This window comes from Chlamydotis macqueenii, chromosome 12, assembly GCF_036417535.1.
Source record: "Chlamydotis macqueenii isolate bChlMac1 chromosome 12, bChlMac1.mat, whole genome shotgun sequence".
NCBI lineage: Eukaryota > Metazoa > Chordata > Aves > Otidiformes > Otididae > Chlamydotis > Chlamydotis macqueenii.
Window position 1 is genome coordinate 10,095,981 of NC_141567.1, and position 21,183 is coordinate 10,117,163.

At 36.0% G+C, this 21,183-nt stretch overlaps 1 protein-coding gene across 2 annotated transcripts in view; it reads right to left on the reverse strand.

Annotated features, from left to right (window-relative positions):
• Nucleotides 1-21,183, reverse strand: part of EFL1 (elongation factor like GTPase 1) — a 74,069-nt gene that overhangs the window by 2,639 nt on the left and 50,247 nt on the right. For both annotated transcript variants that reach the window (XM_086757484.1, XM_086757485.1), the window contains 3 exons: nt 20,904-21,051; nt 13,438-14,441; nt 9,240-9,424 (listed from right to left, as the gene is read on the reverse strand). In XM_086757484.1, the coding sequence (XP_086613610.1) occupies nt 9,240-9,424; nt 13,438-14,441; nt 20,904-21,051 (1,337 nt within the window). The remainder of the gene's footprint in view (nt 1-9,239; nt 9,425-13,437; nt 14,442-20,903; nt 21,052-21,183) is intronic.

Genomic DNA, 21,183 nt, shown 5'->3' on the forward strand with positions numbered 1-21,183 from the left:
AGATTCACTGAGTCAGCCAGAACCTGGGGCATGAGCTGTGCATCTCCTTTAAGAAGTCAGCAAACAGCCATGTTAACATAACCCTAGTATAACTACACAGAGGTGTTACTGACACAGAGGCACAAAAAAAGTAAGAACTTTTCTTTTTTAAAAGTTCCGATTCTGTATAAGTGAAGGTGAGGGCACACACTAGACTGTCCCTCTTCTGTTCACATCATATTAATGAATCAAAGCAAAGGCATGTAGCAGGTGGCATCCATCATTCCACATACTCTCTTAACACAATTCAAGCAAGCTAAAGGTAAAAAACATTTCTGTGTAATGCTCCAAAAGCATTGCCATCAATTTGCCTACAATAGTGGCTGTCAGAATGGTGGGTCTAGGTTTCCTGGAATCAGAGCTGAGAAGCTTTTTAGACTCTCAGCTATCGTTTGTATTCATGGGAACTGCATAGGGATGACTCTGGAATCTGTGACAGAAACGGAGTTTTTGTCTGGATGAAGTCTGAAATGATTAATTAGATTCTAAATGGACCAATCCTCCTGGAACATGAGGTAGCCATTTAACAGAGGGCATTTACTGTGGATCCTAGGAGATCCATAGGATCAAAGCAGAAAATACACCCACAAACGTTATTTATTCTACATTGCATGCCACTTCAAATTCAAAATAATTTAGATGTTTTGACATACTAATTTTTCAGCACAAAACATATAGTCTAAGATTCATTTTAAAAAAGAAATGTGATAGCATCCTAACTGTTTTTTTCAGAAAGTTACACTCCTAACCAAAAATGTTAATTAAAACAGAACTGGAAATTCAAAACATCGTGCCTTTCACAGCTGAAAAATCACTGACTAAAAAAAGTGACTCAAGCAATTAAGTTAACCTTCTGTCAAAGGTCTTTAGTCCACCTTTTATTCTGCCACATGTGTCTGGGAAACACTGAGCAGAGGTGACAAGAAAATTATCACAGTCAAACTGTTCATACCCCGAGTTTAGCAGACAAAAGATCTCAAGACAAACCAATATTAGGAGAAAGACACTGTAAAGCCAATGATGTGACAGTATTGTTAGCTATGGTAAAGCATATTTTTAAATACCACCATACTGCGTGTGATTTGACAACTAGAAAATTAATCTTTTCTCCAGAAAATTTTCTAGGACTTCCAATTTTTCTTTATACCAGTATAAACTAGCCACTGGCCTATGTTTATTTATTATTCAATAGCAGAATAATCTGATGGGGACAACAGCAGCTTGAACTGCCAACAGCCTAGAAGGAACACACGATTACTCCTCCAAAGCGTGCACGACAAAGCAGCAAGCCAGCTACTGCTTCCCAGTTAACACAACTGAGTATTTCTATACTGCATCCACAAGGCTCTTCTGATAAACAATTTCTTTTATAAAGTGAATTATAAATCAAAATTTGTGCAGTGGATCACTGGACTAGCATTTACTTGATTAGAAAACAGGCACTTTCTCTAAATGCAGCCATATAAAATGCAATACAGTAAAATGAATTAGTGCAACAGCAGCTGATAGAATTCTTAAATCTGTTATTGCAAATGCAATTCTTAAGTGATGGAAGCATTCCTTAATAGCATTGGTTAACAATATCTTCATTGATCCACTTCATAAAAGTCTTGGGTGATATAATTTGTTTAAAGTATGACTATAAGCAAATCACTGGTATCCCATTATACTTAAAAGAAAAAAAAAAAAAAACAAACCACAACAGTCAAACACATGGTGCAGAGTGTGTTCCATAGCTCACTGCAGAAATATAAGCCCACTCTGGGTATAAATAAAAGTGTTTATAATGAAGTCAGCTGGGATTAGGTATTTCAAAAGAAGTGAACAGAGTACTTCAAATACTGTAAGTGCAAGGGTATTCTCGAGGAAAAGAAATCATTCTAAAGCAAGATGTTTCAATAAATATCACAACTATTCAAACCAACACATACAAACAATGAAGCCTTGTAAGACTTGTTTAGTAATATAGGAAAAACAGCTGTCACTTTCTTCTAGCCTAACAACCTACACTTTAATTATTAAAAAAAAAAAATTACCTGTGTCTATCAGAGACATAACCTGAATACTTGTAATAGTTAATCCATAAAATACACATACTATGAACATACTATGTTAATACTGAAAGACAACAGCGCGTACTAAATTCTGCAAATGATTATGTAAGCTAATCAAACTTTTCAGTAATATTTGAGTTAGAACAGTGCATGTCCAATTCAAGAGGACTTGGAATTTTAAGCCTTAATTTGAGAATGATTTATTATTTGCATTTCAGTGGCACCCAGATGGCTCCAGTAGTGGTCTGGGTCCCATTGTCTAGTGTATTTCACAAAATGATGGTATGAAACAGTCCCTGCCTAAGGCAGCCTAATTATGCAAAACAAGGTTGAGAGAAGCATCAAAAGCAAACAGAAGGGATCTGCCTAGTTCATCCAAAAGGTCAGGCAGATCTGGGAACGCAGCCATGCTCCTAGTAGCATTTCCCCTACTGGTCCTTACGCCTGATGAGGACAGAAAACTTATTTGGAGCCAAATATCATCAGTTTGAAAATGCTTTAGTTGGATCATGAATAGAAAGAGCAGTCTTACACTGACCAATGAAGATTTTAAGACCAACAAGTAACATTATGGTCTTTGTGAAATGCTTAATAAGAAATCCCAAGAACCACTAAATCCAGTGTGATTGGGCACTACCACAAGCAGCCCTTACTATGCCAGGAAAAACATTATGCCAGAAGCTGTTTTTAAAAAATTTCAAAAGAACTATTATGCACAATTTCAAAGACGATACAAGCATCAGTGTATCAGAATCCTTTCTACCTTAGAAAAACTGATGCTAGAAAGATACTTCAAGAACACTCACAGTTCAAATGGTGTCCATCACTTAGTAATGGCACAGACTATGCAACTAAAAGGGTACAGCCCGTATGAATGTCTCACATGTCTGAAGCAGCCCTGTCAGATGGAAATTACCTCTAGCTTTCAGGTAAAATGACAGAACTTTGCAGAAGTTTATGTGAAATGTGACCTTGAAAAACTGTCATCTGCTGGGTTTTCGGTAATATGCTGGCTAATGCTGTAAAAGTGCTTCTGCACTAAGCATACCCAAATGGTGCAAGAGCATTTGGATGCTGGCAGTGTGCTTCCAGAACTGAGAACACCAGGCAGGCCACTCAGGAAGACTGAGGTCAGGTGGACTGGGATGGGCTCTAAACAGTGCCTCATACATTTTGGGGATGTAGAACAGAGGCAGGGAGGAAATCACAATCTCAAAAGTGGATAGAGGCTCATTTCTTGACTAGACTTCTGTGACCTCAGATACAGAAAGACCCATTGTCTCAGTGAGGCAGGCTCTCCTTGAGAGTGCAACGCAGAGGGACTGGCCGATTCCTGTATTTAACCCAAGTGGCTAAGGAGTCAGGAAAGCAGTGCTAACACATGCCATGCTTGTGTCTGCACGTACGGACAAGTGGTTTTCCAAGTCACCCCTTACTTCCACATGAAAGAAAATACAGATCCTAGAGCAGTGTTGCAAGGTGACATTTGGTAACTTCAAAATCGATCTCCACATCAAGAGTTGCATTCATCAACCCCAGGTAAAACGGCAGAGGGTGGGAGGAGAAAGATCTACAATATGCTAAAGAATTTTACAGAAGCACCTACACATAAATGTTCTCAAAATAAAAACAAGTCACAGTGATTTTGTTAAAAAGACAAACTTTCACATTGTACCAAATACTTTGCGTACCAGCTTGCCTATTTTATAAATAGCTAATCTCTATACCACATTCTGGAAGGAAGAAAAAAAAAAAAAAAAAAAACCAACAAAAACCCAAGAACTAATTTTCAGCCTCCCTTTTTACCAATTGTTTGGCTACCCTGAAGTAAAATTTGGGCTTCACAGAATGCTGCTCTTTGCATAGATCAACTCGTGTGTCAAATAAACACAATATATCTTCTTCTCAAGATTATTATCTCTACTTTTATACAGGCATTTAAAAGAAAGCATGAAAATAGATTGCTGTCTTCATAACTAACTTGGAAAAAACCTCTCAATTTTATTTCTCTGTGTATTCCTTAGAAGTATTTTCTCTCAACAGCTCTTGATTGTAAATTACAAGTTTTGGCAAAAATACAATTAAGAAAAAAAAAGAGAGCAAGCAAGAGAGATGGAAGTTATAAAACCAACAGAAAAGTTAAATTATTTTGTATCCTTAGCCATCTTGCAAAAGCTTCAAAAATTTTTTTAGAAAAAGTATCAGATTCATAACTTTTCATTTTCTGAAGTTTAAGGGGATATGGAATAACTTGCAGTCAAACTTTATACATTTAACCCACCAAGATGTATTAGGAGTGTAGATTCCCTTACAAGTAAAACGAGCATCCAGAAGTATTTCATAATTCAGAGATCCCATTCACAATACATAAAGGGGACAGGCAAGGCCTTAAAATGCCTGAAGTCAGATATGAGAACTCCTCTTCCAATAAATATTGTAATCATGAACACTTACACATTTAGTTATAAAATCAACTCATACAAGTTTATTTTGGCTCAAGAGCATCATCCTTGTTTGTGTCTCAAGCAGTGACAGTTGAGCTTTAGCCTTGACTTCAGTCAGTAGCTACAAAAAGGAATTAGGGAATTGGAAAGAAAAAAGGAGACGTGTGGCTCTACTGTTGCATTTTTTCCTATTTCTTAAGAAACATGTATTGAGAGGGAAAATTAAAGCCACACCACTACCACTTTTATTTACTCTTTTAATTAGCTTCAGATGTCCTGGCCAGTACAACAAGCTTTTCGTATTTAAAAGCTTCCAGGTTACTCCTAGAATTTATTTACATACCTAAACTGCCACTGGCACAGTGATGTATGTAAAGCTGCAGTTTAAACCCAGTACAGATTCACAGAATTTTAGAGTCTCTCTCATTACCTTAGTTTGCTTTCTGTTTAATGCAGGCCTAACAATCTCATCCAGCAACTTCTATATTAAGCCCTCAATCTCCTGAGTTGTACGACTTACAATTCACAAGGAATTAATTTAAATTCAGAGTATAAAACTTCCAGATTAAGAACGCCTCATATTCTTACCACTTACATGCAGTCCTTCCCTTACCTCTCTCCAGAGCCCTAACGCACATTCTAAATACTGTTCTGCTTAGATGTGATACTGAAAAATAATTCAGGCTTAACATGTGTTTACAGTTTGCCCATGCCCCCTCCAAGAATAAAAGTGTGTTTAGTAGCCAACCGTTGTGCAATTTAAAAGACACCAGTTAACAGGAATACTATACATTTCACAACTTCACAATAGTAGAAGTCTCCAACAATTTCCGCGCTTGCTGAGAATTCAATCCGCATCTGAATAGAGCCATGTGCATTATTTTTTTACACAGATTTCCCAAATGGGATTAGAGCTCCATTATTCTAAGGATTGTGCAAGCACAAATATCTTCTTGTTCAGAGAACCTTACGATTAAGATAAAGTGACATGACTGTGTGAAAGATGTAACTGCAAAGAATCAAGAGAGAACAAAGGAAACAGGCTCAGGCAAAAATACACACTAACTAGAGATGTATTATTAATTCAAGGATTAAAAAAGACAAAAACAAAACAAGGAGCTCATAATTATCCTGAAGTCATATATTTTAAACTAAGAATTCAGAAGAAACTTTATATTGAAATCTAAGAAAACACTTAACATTTGCCTACTGATATCATAAAGAAAAATACTTGACTAACTTCTAAATTAATTTCTTTAAACTGGGACCAAACTGAAAGCTCCCACTAACGGTTATTTGGTGCCACCCTCTACAAGCAGGAGTTGTACAAACATGACAGAAGAAATTAATAAAAAAGGAGTATCTGACAAGCTAGATCTCCATACGTGTACTGCTCCATCCCCTGGGGCTGGAGCAATCTGAACTATACAAAATACATTCATTAACTGAAGGGAAAAAAAAGGGTAATTTCATTTCCAGTGAGGCCAAAATGGATTCACGTAAATGTAGGCTCTGTCATTGACCTTCCTGTGTTTATAGTCTACAAATCATATTCATGAAATACAAGAATAATTTGAAAATTAATTAAAACCTCATTTCTTTAAACATACTTTATGCATGTGATTTCCATGACATTAAGCATTTAAAAATTAAAAAAAAAAAAACCCAAAAAGTGTCTATTTCACTCTGTAAAATGGGGATAACAACATGTTAGAAGGAATCTATGTAGAGAAATAAATGTCCCAGGCACTCAGCTAATAAGCTGAGCACACTGAGAAAACCCCACTAACACAGAATTAATTCAAATGTCATGGAAGGGTTTGGATAGCATGCAATTAAAGTAGCAATCACACACTCCATAACACAGGAAACGCAAAACAAAACCAAGCAGCTACTACACTCCCTTTCAGTTCTCAGCACTAAGGAAAAAATAGTGTAAGATTACACAGAGTTCACATCATATTATTTTATACAATGACACATTAAGTAATTGAGATTCTAAAACAATGCTAGTGTTTATCATGTTTATACATCCACCATCATAATTCACCAGTAACAGTGTCAAAGTCGTGCCTAATACCTGATGAAACCTAAAAGGGCTTTTTATTTGAGAGTTTGGTTTGTTGGGGTTTTTTTTGTGTTTTTCTTTTTTTTTTTTAGCAGAATACAGAAAGAAAAAGAAACAGATAAAAGCTGTACAAATTACTCCTGTGGTCTGAGACACAAAACCACTTTTTTTTCTGGCTTCTCTGTCACACCACCACTAGAGATTCTGAAAACTGTATTTATTTAGCAATTCTGCTGATGATGTGAGAGCAGAATGCACTCCCCTTGCCATCGCTGCACAGAGCCAACATTGCTAGTAGCTTAGAAAAAGCCTTATTTTGTCGCACAAATATGTGAGCATGACTGTAAATGTGAGAAAAAAAACAAACAAAAAAAAGCCAAAAAAAAACCCCAACAATCCTCCCCACTGACAGATTTGCCAGGTGGAAAGGTGACCGGCTTACAGTTATTTTTCCTACTACCACTCCATTTTAACATACTAGCTGTAATTAATAATCTCTCCTGAGAGTCAATTTTAGAAAATGTTGGCAGTTGTTCAAATCTGCTTCTGCTATGCATATCTATAGTTACCTGTGAACATTTTCATATATGAAATTGATAACATTTGACCGAGTCAACGTACATGCCAAGGTTTGGGAGTAATAAGGGAAGGTCAGAGAGGCAAGAGGTTTATCTTTTTCCTTGGTACTGGAGCACAGTAGCTACAAATCCTAAGGAAAGTGGCACAAAACAATGGTTTGCTGGAATTAACATCCTTCTGACTGATATTCCATTAGGGCAGTAATATCAGAGGCCGTTCAGACAAAACCTCACCAGCTGCACTTCAGATCAGAACATCCAAAACTGACAAGACTACTGTACGCAATAACGCCAAGATTTTGAGGTACCTAATCTGTTGCTGGCTTACACCTAGATCACTATACTCACAAAGTTGTTGCTTTATCTATTTTTTTTTTTGTGCAGACACCATCTATGAAGCGTTGCCTCTTTTGTTTTCCTTTTTTTTTGTTTTTTGGTTTTTTTTTTTTGTTATTTGTTTGTTTGTTTTACATTCAGTATGGCTTTCTTTTTCCCTTCCGTGGTTCTCTGTGAAGTCAGACTAAGTTACAAGAAGATTAAATGAATCAGTATTGAGAGAGGAGAGATAAGTCCTTGGTCCACTGCATTTTCTAACACCAGTAAGGTACCACTGCCAAAGAAGACAATGTACTTTTCCAAGTGTACCATTTCAAGGATTCCCATCTCTTTTGATAGCATATGACTTGGCTGGTTTGCAGAGATCCTCCTTTTCCACTAGCATCCACATAAAATTCCTGAGGCAGTTACAACAATTCATAACAAAGAAATACTGCTAGTGAAGTACTTAACAGATACTACCTATTAGGACAATTTAGCTACAGAAAACAAGGCAGAATCCACACCACGTGAAAAACCAGAACATACTTTTGGAGAGAAACAGTGGTAAACAGACGATAGCTGGCAACTACATGGAGTATTACTGACCTCAAAAATCTGAAGCTGTTTGTACTCAGAGACTTGACATTCAATGTCATAAAATAAATCAGAAGATGAAATAAAAAAAAAAACAAACCTCCAAACAAACAAAAAAAAATTACTTTCTAATCCATCTAATCTATTTACTAAACTTTCTATGGTCCTAACACCAAATAAAGGAACACCTAAAAACAAAAAAAAAAAACCATACCATCCCCCCCAAAACCAAAACAAACAGAAAAACCTAGACTTTTATTAATTTCCAAATGTAATGTGAAAAATACCTACTGACTCTTGCCCCTGAACCCATTTTTAGCTCCTTCAATGGAACCTTAAACATGGGTTTGTTTGTTTTGAACAAGGAACTCTGATTTATAGCTTTTTGTATTTCTCCTTGAAGATTACTATCCACATCATAGGAACAAAATACAGCGCACGCGCACTCTCAGCTGATGACACACTCGTTATCAGCTTTCCCACTTGCACATTTCCTTTACACCTTCACTTTCACCTCTTCATTTCTTTATGTGAGAAACTGAATTACTTTGAGGACATCTCTCTCCACTTACTATCACCAGACTTAGTTTTGAAAGAATGAAATCTATTCCCTCTGCCTTTAAGTATGAAAATACATGTTGACTTGGAATATATAAGGACAAAAAAAAAAAAAAAAAAACAACCAAAAAAACAACAAACCAAACCCAGCTGTCTGCTAACTCTAAAAAGTTAACTTTCATATGCATTAGATTTGTTGTTACATTTTTTATTAGGGGTCAGTTGGGGGTTTTGTTGTTTGTTCCCTCCCTCCCCTTCCCAAACAAGTTTACCAGAAAACTCATTTAAAAAGGCACATAAAATTTAGGAAAACACATTTACGAAGAATCAGTTTCACTTGTGAAGGACTTACTTTCTACTGAAATAAAAAATATCCCACCTAATCAAAATACAAATAAATTTCTGAAGAGCGTACCTGAAAGTAAGTAAGACTAATACAAAGCTACTTTCCCCCCCCCCCTTCATTTCTAAAAGGAATTAATCAAATGTTGTGACCAAAATTTAACCTTTTCCGCTTATTATTCCAGTCTGCCACATCTACAGGAAATAGATCACCAAAACAGATGGAGTGAATAGATATTTTTACCTCCCAGTGGCTGAACACCAGCTGCGGACTGGCCAGGCCACTAGTTCTCTTCCTGATTTCATCAGCAAAACCAAAGCTTTCTGCTACTGGCAGGACCGCCTTAATAATAAACACATCCGTCCCCTCTTTCATCTCCTCTTGTAACACTCTGCCTTCCCTTTTGGACAAGACAGCATACACGCGACCTGCAAAGACATAATTTTGATGAGCTTACCAATATATTTATATTCTGAATCAAACAGAAATACATAAATATTTATCTAGGAAACTTCAGCATCAACTAAAATACATAATTTCTTCTGCTAAAATTCTTCCCTGTAAGTGGATCAATTAAGTGGACTTATTAAATTCAAACAAACAACATATTCTGCCAGTACAACGTGCAGAACCATATGAGTAACATTTAATAACTTATTGCTGCTGTATGGATCTAGATAATGTTTGCACTAGGTTCATCATATGGATATTTTTTAAAAGGCAGTTTGCCAGATCATTTGCCTCACTTTCTTAATTTCTTACAACCAAGTATTTGAGAAAAATTACTATGAAATACTACTGTCTTTCAGGAATCCTATGTTAGCTACCTTTAAAAGTTTGCATGGATCACCATATCCCTACATGGTACTTGTCCCAGATACCGCAGTGCTGTTCTAATCACAGAAAACTTGTTTATCTGAAATATTACATATTTATTCTGCATAATGAGTTCAATTAATTTTTTAATTCATTCAGCCTTAAGTTAGTCATAGATAATTTTTTTTTCTATCCCAAATTAATATTCAATCCATTGAAATACAGCATATATATAACAAAAGCAGTTGTGAAAATGCCCACGTTCAACTTCACAGCAGGTATTAAGTTAATTTTTTAAAATGTTATTGCAACCTTATGGGCTAAATATTCTATAGGCAAAAAACAGCAAATACATTTGTATTGATCAAGATAATAAAAACACAAGAATCCCTGTGCACTGAAAAAATGTTTTTCGAATACCTTCATTTCCAAATGTGGATAGTTAGTAAGTATTAGATGTACAAGTTCAGTTTAAAAGTACCTTGTAGAGAAGAACAAGTTTATATCAATTTCTAAGAGGTTAAAATATTCAATATTATATTGCACTGAATAAGCATGAATGCATACTGCTACCTTGTAACCAGCTGGGAAAAACTTCCTGGAAAGAATCAGAAATAATACACAACTTCACAATACATACCACCTATTCTGACTTGACAGAAAGATATCCCTAAATACTATAGCCACGAACATTCATTTGCATATATACTGTAAGCCTTTTGTGGGATACCAGGGAAGTGTTGGCAGTATTTGCCTTAATTTTTTAAATACAGGATCCGGTCCTTGCTCAGGACAGGCAGCACAAGCACACAGCCAGTACAGTATATCTTCCTGTCAGATGCAGGTAACGAAGCATCAGCTCAGCCCCAATCACTTCGGAGTTTACAGCTCTCTAACAAAATCTAGGTTGAAATGTTCTTTCTACCATCACTGATAATTTTATCTGCTCATGCCCTTACCATGACCTCCTCCCTGTTCCTCTGGCTGAACTTCACCTTCAGCGTGCACAATAGCAGTCTTTTTGCTCATGAGGAAATTCTTAAGATTCTATATTTGAAATCACAAAAAGATTAAGGCATTCTGAAGATAGGTCACTGAGCCTGCCATGCATGTATAGCCTTTGTTAACAGAACTACGCAATTTCAAGTGCATTAAAATTTCAGTGAGTCCAGAAAATTCTCAGATACAAAAGGGCCAGATCTCAGCACAGCTCACAACTCAGTAACCGCTTTAAATGCAGCATGGACACACCCTTTGCAAAAGAGCATCACATCATAGTCACTGTACATACCCTGTGTACACACCACACAATATACACTAAAGCCATTTCCTAGAGCAACTGAGTGCAAAACCACTTTATAAGTTATTAATGTTCTAATTCAAAATATTTATTTTACTAATTGTTTTAAGCAAGACTTAGAAAACTCTGCACACATATTAATGAGATAAGTAAGGTGACATTTATCACAAAGCACTTTAGATGCACATATTTTATGGCCATAATTCACTGAAGAGTATTCTTTGAAAACATAAAAGCCAGAGCACAATTTATAGGTTACTAAATGGTTACTAGCTACATGTATTCCATGCAAGCAGTCTGGATAGTGTCTCAGTGAGTGCTATCACAAAGTTGTGTAAGGTCTTCAGTTTTACCACGATGGGCACTCTGCAGTATACTGAAGAAACACTGGCTCTACCACCACACTAATTAGTTGAATGGATTCAGCAGCATCAATCACCTTTCTATTCAAAACGGCCTTAAAAGTTATTTTGAAAATACAATACTACTTCAAAAACAACTTCGAGGTGCTGCAACACACAGGATAAGTCTGTGCGTAACAGACTCACTTTAGAGATGTATTAAGTCCAGCTCCTTAAAAAAAAAATCTTTAAGTCCTGTGTTCACCACTTTTCTCAAGGATAATATGAAAACACAGTAAACTCAACTGGGTATCAAGATATAGAAAACCAACTGAAAGAATTAAGTTACAGAAGCCAGTTGTTTATCACGTCAACTACCAAGTCTTACGGTATAGCACACATGCTCTTCACTTCCGCTAATGAGGATGCAATTTATTAGCTTAAACTTCCATAATGAAAATTAAACCCATGAATTTGTAATGAACTAAATGCATGTCCATGGTTATTACCACACAACTCACATTCACTAGACCAGAATAATTTGCTTGCATGTCTGAGTTCTAAATTACACTCATTAAAAATAATAAATATAAAATATATGCATTAGAAAGCTATGTTTCCATTTGGTTTTATGGCAAAACTGATGAGCCGATGCATGTTAATTACATCACTATAAACAATCATGCTTTTTTGGTAGCTGACATTTTCAAAACCAGCAATTTATACTGTGTTTTTGTGGTTTGAAAATTGGTATCTTGCTTATAGTTTTACATAGAGATTCAGAAGTATTGTGCTAATGTGCTTCTGGAACAGTCATGTGTAACTCTACAGTGTCTAATTTTGACAGATATTCTTACATCTTAAAAAATAACTGAAGGTAGTTTAAAAATGCAGAAGTTCTATATCATAAGTTGTAGTTTAAGGTAATGTGCTAATAAGCTTACCACAGGACGTCTTTTACAAGGTCTACTAAATAGTACTTCCAAAAAAGAACAGGATCACGCATCTGTACAAAACAATTGCTCATTCAAAAGCATTTCTTTTCACTACATTTTGCTCTTCAGAACAATTTGTTTTCTGTAACTGCTGTCATGTTTGAGTGCACAACAGCTGAAATTTTTACAATAAATAACCAATTTTTATATTATTCTATATGGGATATACTAGAATTTGTCATGAGTAGTAGAGTCATGCTGATAGCTTCAATGCAATGGAAGTTAGTTTTAAATAAAATCTTGGTTCATTGGATCAGATTCAGTGTGCAAGCAACTCTCATGGAAAACTCCAAGAACAAATGTTAGGGTAAGTTAAGAGATGTTGTAAGTAGGTCATAAAAACAAGTTTAAGTAGGTGTAAGTGGTAAGGTAATATAAGTGACACAAATTTGGTACGCACTGGGTTTGCCAAGTGAGCAACTTGCATACCAAAAGGATACAGATGCTACTAAAAAATCCCACAACAGAACAAAACAAAACACTCCCACAAAAACAACTGGACTGTAACAATAACTGAAAATTCTCTCTTTTTCCTGATTGTAATTCTATATTGATTATTATACTAACTTAAAACAACCTGAAGTGGCATTAACTCTGCACTCATTCTACAAACAGGATAGGTTTCCTCATCTCTTCATGGATCTAACGCTTAATTACGAGGCACAATAATGGTATTTATGTTTAGTGAAGTTGATATTACAAAAACGTACTTAAAAGGCAACATTTTGTATCTTGCACTTCCAAAAAAGTGTAGCATTGTTATTTATGCATACGTTTCAGATAAGCAAGAAGAATGCTGAAGTTTCATTCACAGTAGTATAAATGTTACAGGCATCAGAGAGCCATTGTACAAACGTACTGGAGAACCATATAAAATTCTGACAACATTTTTAATCAAATTATACTTTGTGATTCAGTCTAATTTATTAAATCTCACCTTGGAACTCAGAAAGTAAACTCTTGAGAAAGGTTTATTTTGTCTGTCTTACCTAAAACTTCTGCAGTAGCCATAATTTCACATGTGTACATTGCTGCCATAAGCCTCTGTGGTTTTGCTTGCAAAGCGTAACGACAAGCTTCCTTCATGGTGGCAATCAGTTGTCCAGAGAAGGGACCATAACAATCTGTAAGTAAAACTTCTCCCTTGTGTTTACTAATTTTCTCAGGTGACTTTGGAACACTCTGACTGTTGTCCTGGTGTTCATTTGTACCGCAAACTTCATCAGTGCAACTGCTTGTTAGAGTAGTATCTTCATTTTGGTTATGTTCTATGGCAACACGTTCCCCTGAATCCTGGCTATTCGTTGAGAGTGTCTCTCCAACCTTATTCATTTCCCATTTTTCCACTGTAAAACAAACACCCATGAGGGGTTCTTCACACATGGGACCTGAAAGCGTAGCCAGCTGAAATCCACTTACTATGCTGTTGTCAAAGTCTCTGTATTTACTTACTTCTTTCACAGCATTCCCAAGACACTGCCACACAGATCTTTTATAGCCCTCAAAATTATACAACAAAATATTAGGCCCACACTTCCGTGGCCCAAATGACCAAATCTGATCAACAGCATTTCTCCACTTTCTTCCTTGCAGATTCTGCTCCAACTTTTGTTTGAATTCCTTGATCCTATCAAGCGTCTTCTGATTTATCTCATGGGTTTTTTTATCTTCATTCAGAGATGTGTTGAGTTGCTCCATAGTTCGAATTAAGTCACTGTTTTCTTCAAGAAGTCGAGTTACCTCCTCAGGAAGTGGCATTGCTCTTACACTGAGAGTAGCTTGCTTATTTGGAGTAGATATTATAACAAGCCCATCTGAATCAACCTGAATTCCTTCAGGAATTTTATTTTGGTCCTCTTTTGTTTGGTGTATGACAGCCACTTTCTGCTGCTTTCCTATTTCTTCATTCACCATATCAACTTTTGGAGGTCTTGTTATTGTCTCTCGAAATGGTATAATAGGTGCTGACACACTAATCTGTACCTTTGCAAACCTGTAAATTAAAGTTAAGATTAGTTTAAAATTTTAAAAAATACTTTCAAACTTCAAGGACTTGGGGGGAAGGTAGGGCAGTGGCCTTAACACAACATATGTTTATGAATAAATCTAAATAATGAACTTCAAACTCAAACTCTTAAAAGCATTATGTACTTCAAAAAAGAATCATTGCCTCTTATGTCCTCAGAAAGATTTGGAAAGGAACTAAAAAAAAATTGTTGTGCCTCTGTGTAAATCACCAGTTTCCCCCACATCTTGGCAACTACGTGCTGCTGGTCTCTCCCCTCAAATGAGACACAACAGAACTAGCAGAAAATGAGGATAAGGATGATCAAAGCTATGAAAGTACAAGTAGCCATCAGATGTTACAAGGACACAACAGAGGTCTAGAAAATCATGAGGGCCATGGAGAAGACCAATCAGGATTAATCGACAACCAAACCACAACAGGCTCTGAACTGAAAAGGATTAAGGCCCAGGAAAGCATTATGGTTACGTGGGTTTTAGTCTTCCCCAGACATCTGCTCTAGGCCATGCTGCTGGAGACACAACACCGAGCAAGACAGACATGCTATTTAACCAGTACACAGCTGTTCTTACAGTGAGATGCTCTCAAAAGATGAAGCACTGGGTAAGCTGAACAGGTTTTTGTAAAAGAGTTTGGAGCCACAAGACTCTATAACCTTGTGGGTTCAGATCAAATCCTCTCACTGCAGCCAGGAGTGCCTGGAGAGCTGATAACTCCCGCTTTTTCCGTACTTCTGTTCAGCAAATTCAAAACTGTGCACAATACCGTGCTGCCCATGTACATGAAACCAGTACCACAGCACAGAAGGAGGATTAACGAAGGGAAAAAAAGCCCCTGGTGACTTCATACTGTGACCAGCTAGCGCAAGCCTTAACCACTACTCTCCTTGCAAACCTAAGGGATCATTCAGAACTGTAACGCTGTAAGAAACATAAATACACAAGGCACTGCTCTGAAGGGAGAAGTCGATGACTGCGCACATTGGAATGCCTTTAAGTTGGCTTGAGGAAGAGAAAAATTTCAAGTGAAACAGCTACTCCTGAGTATCATCAGGGGGGACACATTCATTACAGAATTATGCCAGATAATTATTTCATGTACAGGTCTGTTATTAGTAGCAGCCTTTTCCCTGCTATAAAGCAGAACACAAACCCCCTCCCTCATACATCCCAAGTAGCCCATACTCTACAGTCACTTCAACGAATATTAAATGATTAATTTTTTTTTAATCAAGTTACTTACATGAGTACAGCTTTATACAAATCTAAAACATAAACAAAAGCGACTACTGGAGATAATTAAAGTGACCATTAACTACAGACAAAAATTAATCCAGCAATTGTATACCAGAAAACCCTATTATTTCAGGTCATTAAACACTTTTCAGTTTGTTAGAAGACTTTACGTTGGAATATTCCCAAAGATAATAAAATTTCCTAATGGAAGAAAATAAAACAAATTTTAATGCTGTGGATGGAACTAATTAAGAAAATGTAAATTCAACCTCTGCCTTTAAAGGACCACAAAAGGACAAAGTAAAATGGGGCAGGAGACAGTAGATGAAGGTCTTTTTCCACACTAAAAGAAAGGAAATAATCTTACCAATACAATTCAGCATGTTTAAATGTAACTAATTTATAGGCTGCTTTGCAAGAGTACTAGCAATTTTTAAAGGAATTATTTTGGGTTAAGATTTGAAAGATACAACCTAAAAAGCTTTCTTCTTTTTTCTTTTAAACTAAGTTGGGAAATACCCTACACAGTGAAGAAAATCTGTGTTCAAAATAAAAATGTTTGGAAAAAACCAAGTACAGCAGACCACAGTAAGACAGAATGACAGAAGTTTTACCAACATTGCAGTACTGCTTTTATAACAGCGATAAAGTGTGATTATTAAGGAACTGATATATTGTCCACAACAATGCTATTAACCAACAGCTTTTTTTTTTTCCAGATTAGTTTGCACTTATTAATTATTTGTTTCAAAGTGAGTACTCGGCAGGAAAACTTTTACTACACTTTAAAGGGTACTTCACAAGATGAGGAAAATTAATTACCAGTGATTAAAATGCTCTAAAAGTAAAAGCTTCATATCTTTTGAATACGTCAATGTGTTATTTTACCACCCAGCCAGGACGTGTCAGATTTGTTAGCTCTTTCATATATTTAATAAACATCTCTATATTTATTCGTAAAGGATCACCTGTTTTATCTTCAAGTACAACTTCCTGACTTCAAAATATCCTGTATGGTATTTTATGTATTTTATGTCTACTGCAATCACAGGAGCTGAAAATTGCCAAGGGCACATGGGTTTTTTAGAACTGTGAAATGGATGTTTATTAAGTGCACATAATCAGCATCTTGTTCAAACACATTCAGGATTTAACTCAGCTGAAGATGCTAGAATGCTGAAAGCTTCCCATCAGATCTGGAAAATAGCCTGTATTTTTCACCTCATCTGAAGTGGAAAAACAACAGCCTCACAGCAAAATCTCCCAGGAAACACCTTGTTTGAAAACGAAACGTTCCTACCACTGGTAAAACAGTAATCTTGTGTCTTCAAAGCTTTGTAACAGCTTTTTCTAGTTCTATAATCTATAAAATTATATTCTACTGATTATTATCCTGATTACAACCTGTGGTATTGCAAGCTCGCACAAGATCAATAGACAATGGGTTTTGGTTTATTGTTTGGGTATGAAGGTGTAAAAATGTTTGATATTGCCAGCTGAATTAGGCTTAGTTTTTAAAACACGTGGAAGAAAGACGACAATAACTGGAATGAGCTGTTTCTAAGGCCCAGATGTTATTTTTCTCTATTTATACAACATTCCTGCTAATGAATGTTTACATAGACCTATTTTATATTCTACAAACAGAAAGTTAGTTTTTGGATGAGGATAAGTCACTCATCCCTGTACAGGAGGTGCAGTTGGATTTTCATGCTGCTATACTTTACATTCAAAACCAAAATTAATAAAAATCACGTTCCAGTATGCATGATTTAAAGAATTAATTACTTACATGAGTGCATGGACATCTGTGAGACTAATACAGTGCATCCATAAACACCCATACTGCAGCTTGATCTCATTCTAAAGCTGAAAAATTTTGCTGTAATCAGTTTGAGAACAGCCACTACTCTGCATCAAGCCTCAGCTCTAATTAGAGGTACCTACAGCTGAAAGCTCGTAGCTGAACAGCTGCCTGCAATAAAACAACCGCAGCTACCACCACCTGAAATCACACGTACTGATACCCAAGCAGCCACAGCACAAAGTAACTCATCAGTTTTAATCTGTATAATTTGAGCCTTGAGAAACAACCAAAGACTCTTGCGCTGTGGACTACATGAACCTAGGAGCTGTGAAGCAACTTACTCAAAATGCTTCACAAGTCTGGGAACAGTGCTGATTAACACTGTCGCTGTTTCACTGTGATTGGTAATCTTGGTATTTATAAACCCTTTTTTATTAAACTTGGCACTAAGTCTTCATATGAGGTACAATTCATTGCATCAAAAATCAGTCTAAACCAGATTATTTTAGAAGCTATTAGACTAAACTCCAAGAAAAGTGCAAAAAAACCCTCAAGCTAGGATTGTGTCTGGATTTTTATTGCAACTAAGCGTGAATATAAACTGCCAAGAGTTATTACACAAGAAATGGAAGTGAAGTACTCTTTTACTCAGGCAATCAGTATTAAGTTAACAGAAATAATTTTGTCCTTTGGTCTGATAACCACAATTATAACAGCTTTATTATATCAAGTGATGCTTTAAAGTCAGCTGAAATATTTTAGGCAAATCAAATGTTATGAGTGATGGTAAGAAAAAAATAAATAATTATTATATTTACCTGAAAGACTCAAAGTTCAGAGTTGTGTATCCTTCTTAACCACTCATGAGAGCTGAGCAAGCTCATTAAATGACAACAAAAGGTCTAACCAAACTTTCCTAAGTTCTGGTAAATTTTGGCAGAGCGATAAAAAAGTTGCAAAGGAAAAGCAAATGTAATTTTAAGTTTTATTTCCATGGTACACAAGACCAGGAGATCTATTCTTTTTTGCAATTTTTTCATGCACTTGTATTATGCTAAAAAAAAAAAAAAAAAAAAAAAAAGAAACAAAAAACCCCACACTGCCACCACCATCTTCATTCTCTTTGTTTCTCATTCTGAACACATAATTTAATCCCCTCATGCTTAGTATTTGCAACACTCTTTGGACAGAAAGTTCTAAAAATTTCTATTGCAAAATGTAGAAAATTTCAAAGTTAAAAGGTCCAATTTATTACTCTAGACAAAAACAGCTAATCAAGAAGAAAAAAATAAAGATAGATTTAGGGAAATTAAGCAGAACATCCATTGTTAATCATTTAGATAAACATAAATGACGATCTTTTATTTGTTTCCATGTGTCTTCACATCTTCATCTAAGTATCACTTGAACATAATTTTCTAAATACACACTGGGAAAGCTACAATTAAATATGTGCCCTTAAAAAAGTTTGAGTAGAATCTTGACAAAGCTAATTCAATGTAGTTTCAACTCAACAGAACCTCCTGCCTCTGTAATTACTCAAAAATGGCAACTCTTCAAAATGCAGTTGATACAATTACGATAGAGGCTAAGATCAGAATCCTGCCCCACTATTTCAAGTGTGACTTAAGCATTTTGAATAACCTCTCCCAATATTTGTGGGGAAAAACTTGTAGGTAACATTTTAAGGGTATTATACCCTGTCTTGATCCCTAGTTCACAATTTGCTCCTCCAAACTATGTGCCCTCAGAAGTTAAATGTTTGCACAGAAACACACACAGAACTAATGTAACTAACATTTCAGACCACAACTTTTCTCTTCACACTTTGTTAACTGAAGCAAGTTTACCACTGTCAGAACTCACACAGAATCCATGAGACACGGAGCAAGACAGGGATCCCATTCTTCACTTTTCCTTCCACAAAACAAGGAGAGAAGGAAGGGACAATTCCTGTCCCACAAGCTAGCATGTGAGAGATGGCAGCTACAATATGCCAAGTTCTCAGAGACAGCTAGGAGGAGCATAAGCTAGTAAACATACTTCCTCTCAATTCCTTTTGGAAGCTGGTACCCAAATAAGAAAAAAAGGCATCATGACCCATTTATCAAATCCAGGTGGATCAATGGGCTCCCCTGCCTGTCTGTGCCCTCAGGTGTCTCTTGTTCCTGCTTACGATGCTACAAGCACAAAGCATTAATATGCTTGGTAGTTCAGAACACTGACAATGTTTTCTTGAGGAATACAAGTAAGGGACACAAAATGGTCACTCCTGACTGTTTGGAGTTCTCTTAACAAAACCCAAATTAGATGACAACTCAGAAAAAGCACCCAAAATTATGTTTACAAAAGAAAATGTTAGGAATGTAAATATTGGGACTGCTACTAGCTGCTCACTATACTCCTGTTTCCCCATCACATAGCTATTACTGGTTTTAGTTTTTTTGTTTCAGATTTTGACCAATGCTAATAATAAAGGCATTTATACATCTTGCTATGCAAACTGCATCTAAAGATAGGAGCAACCAGTTTTGCTCTGTTTAACACATTACACTCAAGTGATGTGTATCAATAATGCCATGTTTTTAAAAGCTGTAAAAATGCATTGCCCTAAGTTGTAATGAGGATTGCCATTAAAACATATATCCAATTTTACAAGTGACCCAGTTTAACTTCCGTAAGAAGTGACTGCTGTCTGATATTAACTGGAATGAATATGGACACAGTAAGAAAGACATTCAACCATCTATCATCAGGTTTGCTCTTAGGTTTAGAAAGAAAATGACAGCAAAACAATGTGGACAGAAGTATTAGAAGTATTAGAATTTTTCAGTAAATGGAGTTATAGGAAAGGACTGTTTCAGACAACTGTTCTTCTACCATTTGAAGAAACACTAGAAGATACTACATGTATCCATTTATGCTTGCAGAAAACACTGCTCATGAGTGAGTGAACAGATTAACACAAAAAAAAAAAATCCATGTGGAGAGCAAAGGAACAGGATAGAGCGTGCACATACAATTTTAGTCTTGTTTCTTTCTAATTTTTGAGAATTCCTTTATCAGACATGATTGCCCTCACAGTTTTTATTTTGTACAAATGGTACATTACATTCTTAATTGGACTCCTGAACCTACTGCAATTTATCTTTTCTAGAAAGTGCTCAAAATATGTGTAAGATACATAAAAGTGATGAGCTAGTGGCTTCTGCCCAACTGCAAGTAATTTATAGCTGCCAAAAGGTACATTTATGATCCAATGGTAAAATCTGTTGGTGGGTGAAGCTTCTATTTTACCAGAATATAAATCAAAGATATGCATCTGACAAAGAAATACAACAGACACCTACTGAACTAAAAATATTTCTTCCTCTTTGCCCCTCTAACCTTTCTCTCAGGTCATCCAAGCAACGCTGAAGATGAACTTCTCCTGCTGTCACTAGCACATGCTCTCCTGTCTCCTGGATTAAAACTTGGACACATGGATCAGCTTGGTTTAAAAGCTTCATTCCTCTGACCAGCTGAGGCATATCACCTGGCAAAATAACATATTATTAAAACATATTATTATTACTTACTGAAGAAGTAGGATATACTTAAAAAGAGAAAGAGTAATGCTGATTTATCTGGAAGTCTAAACACAAATACATATTTTAGGAATACTCAA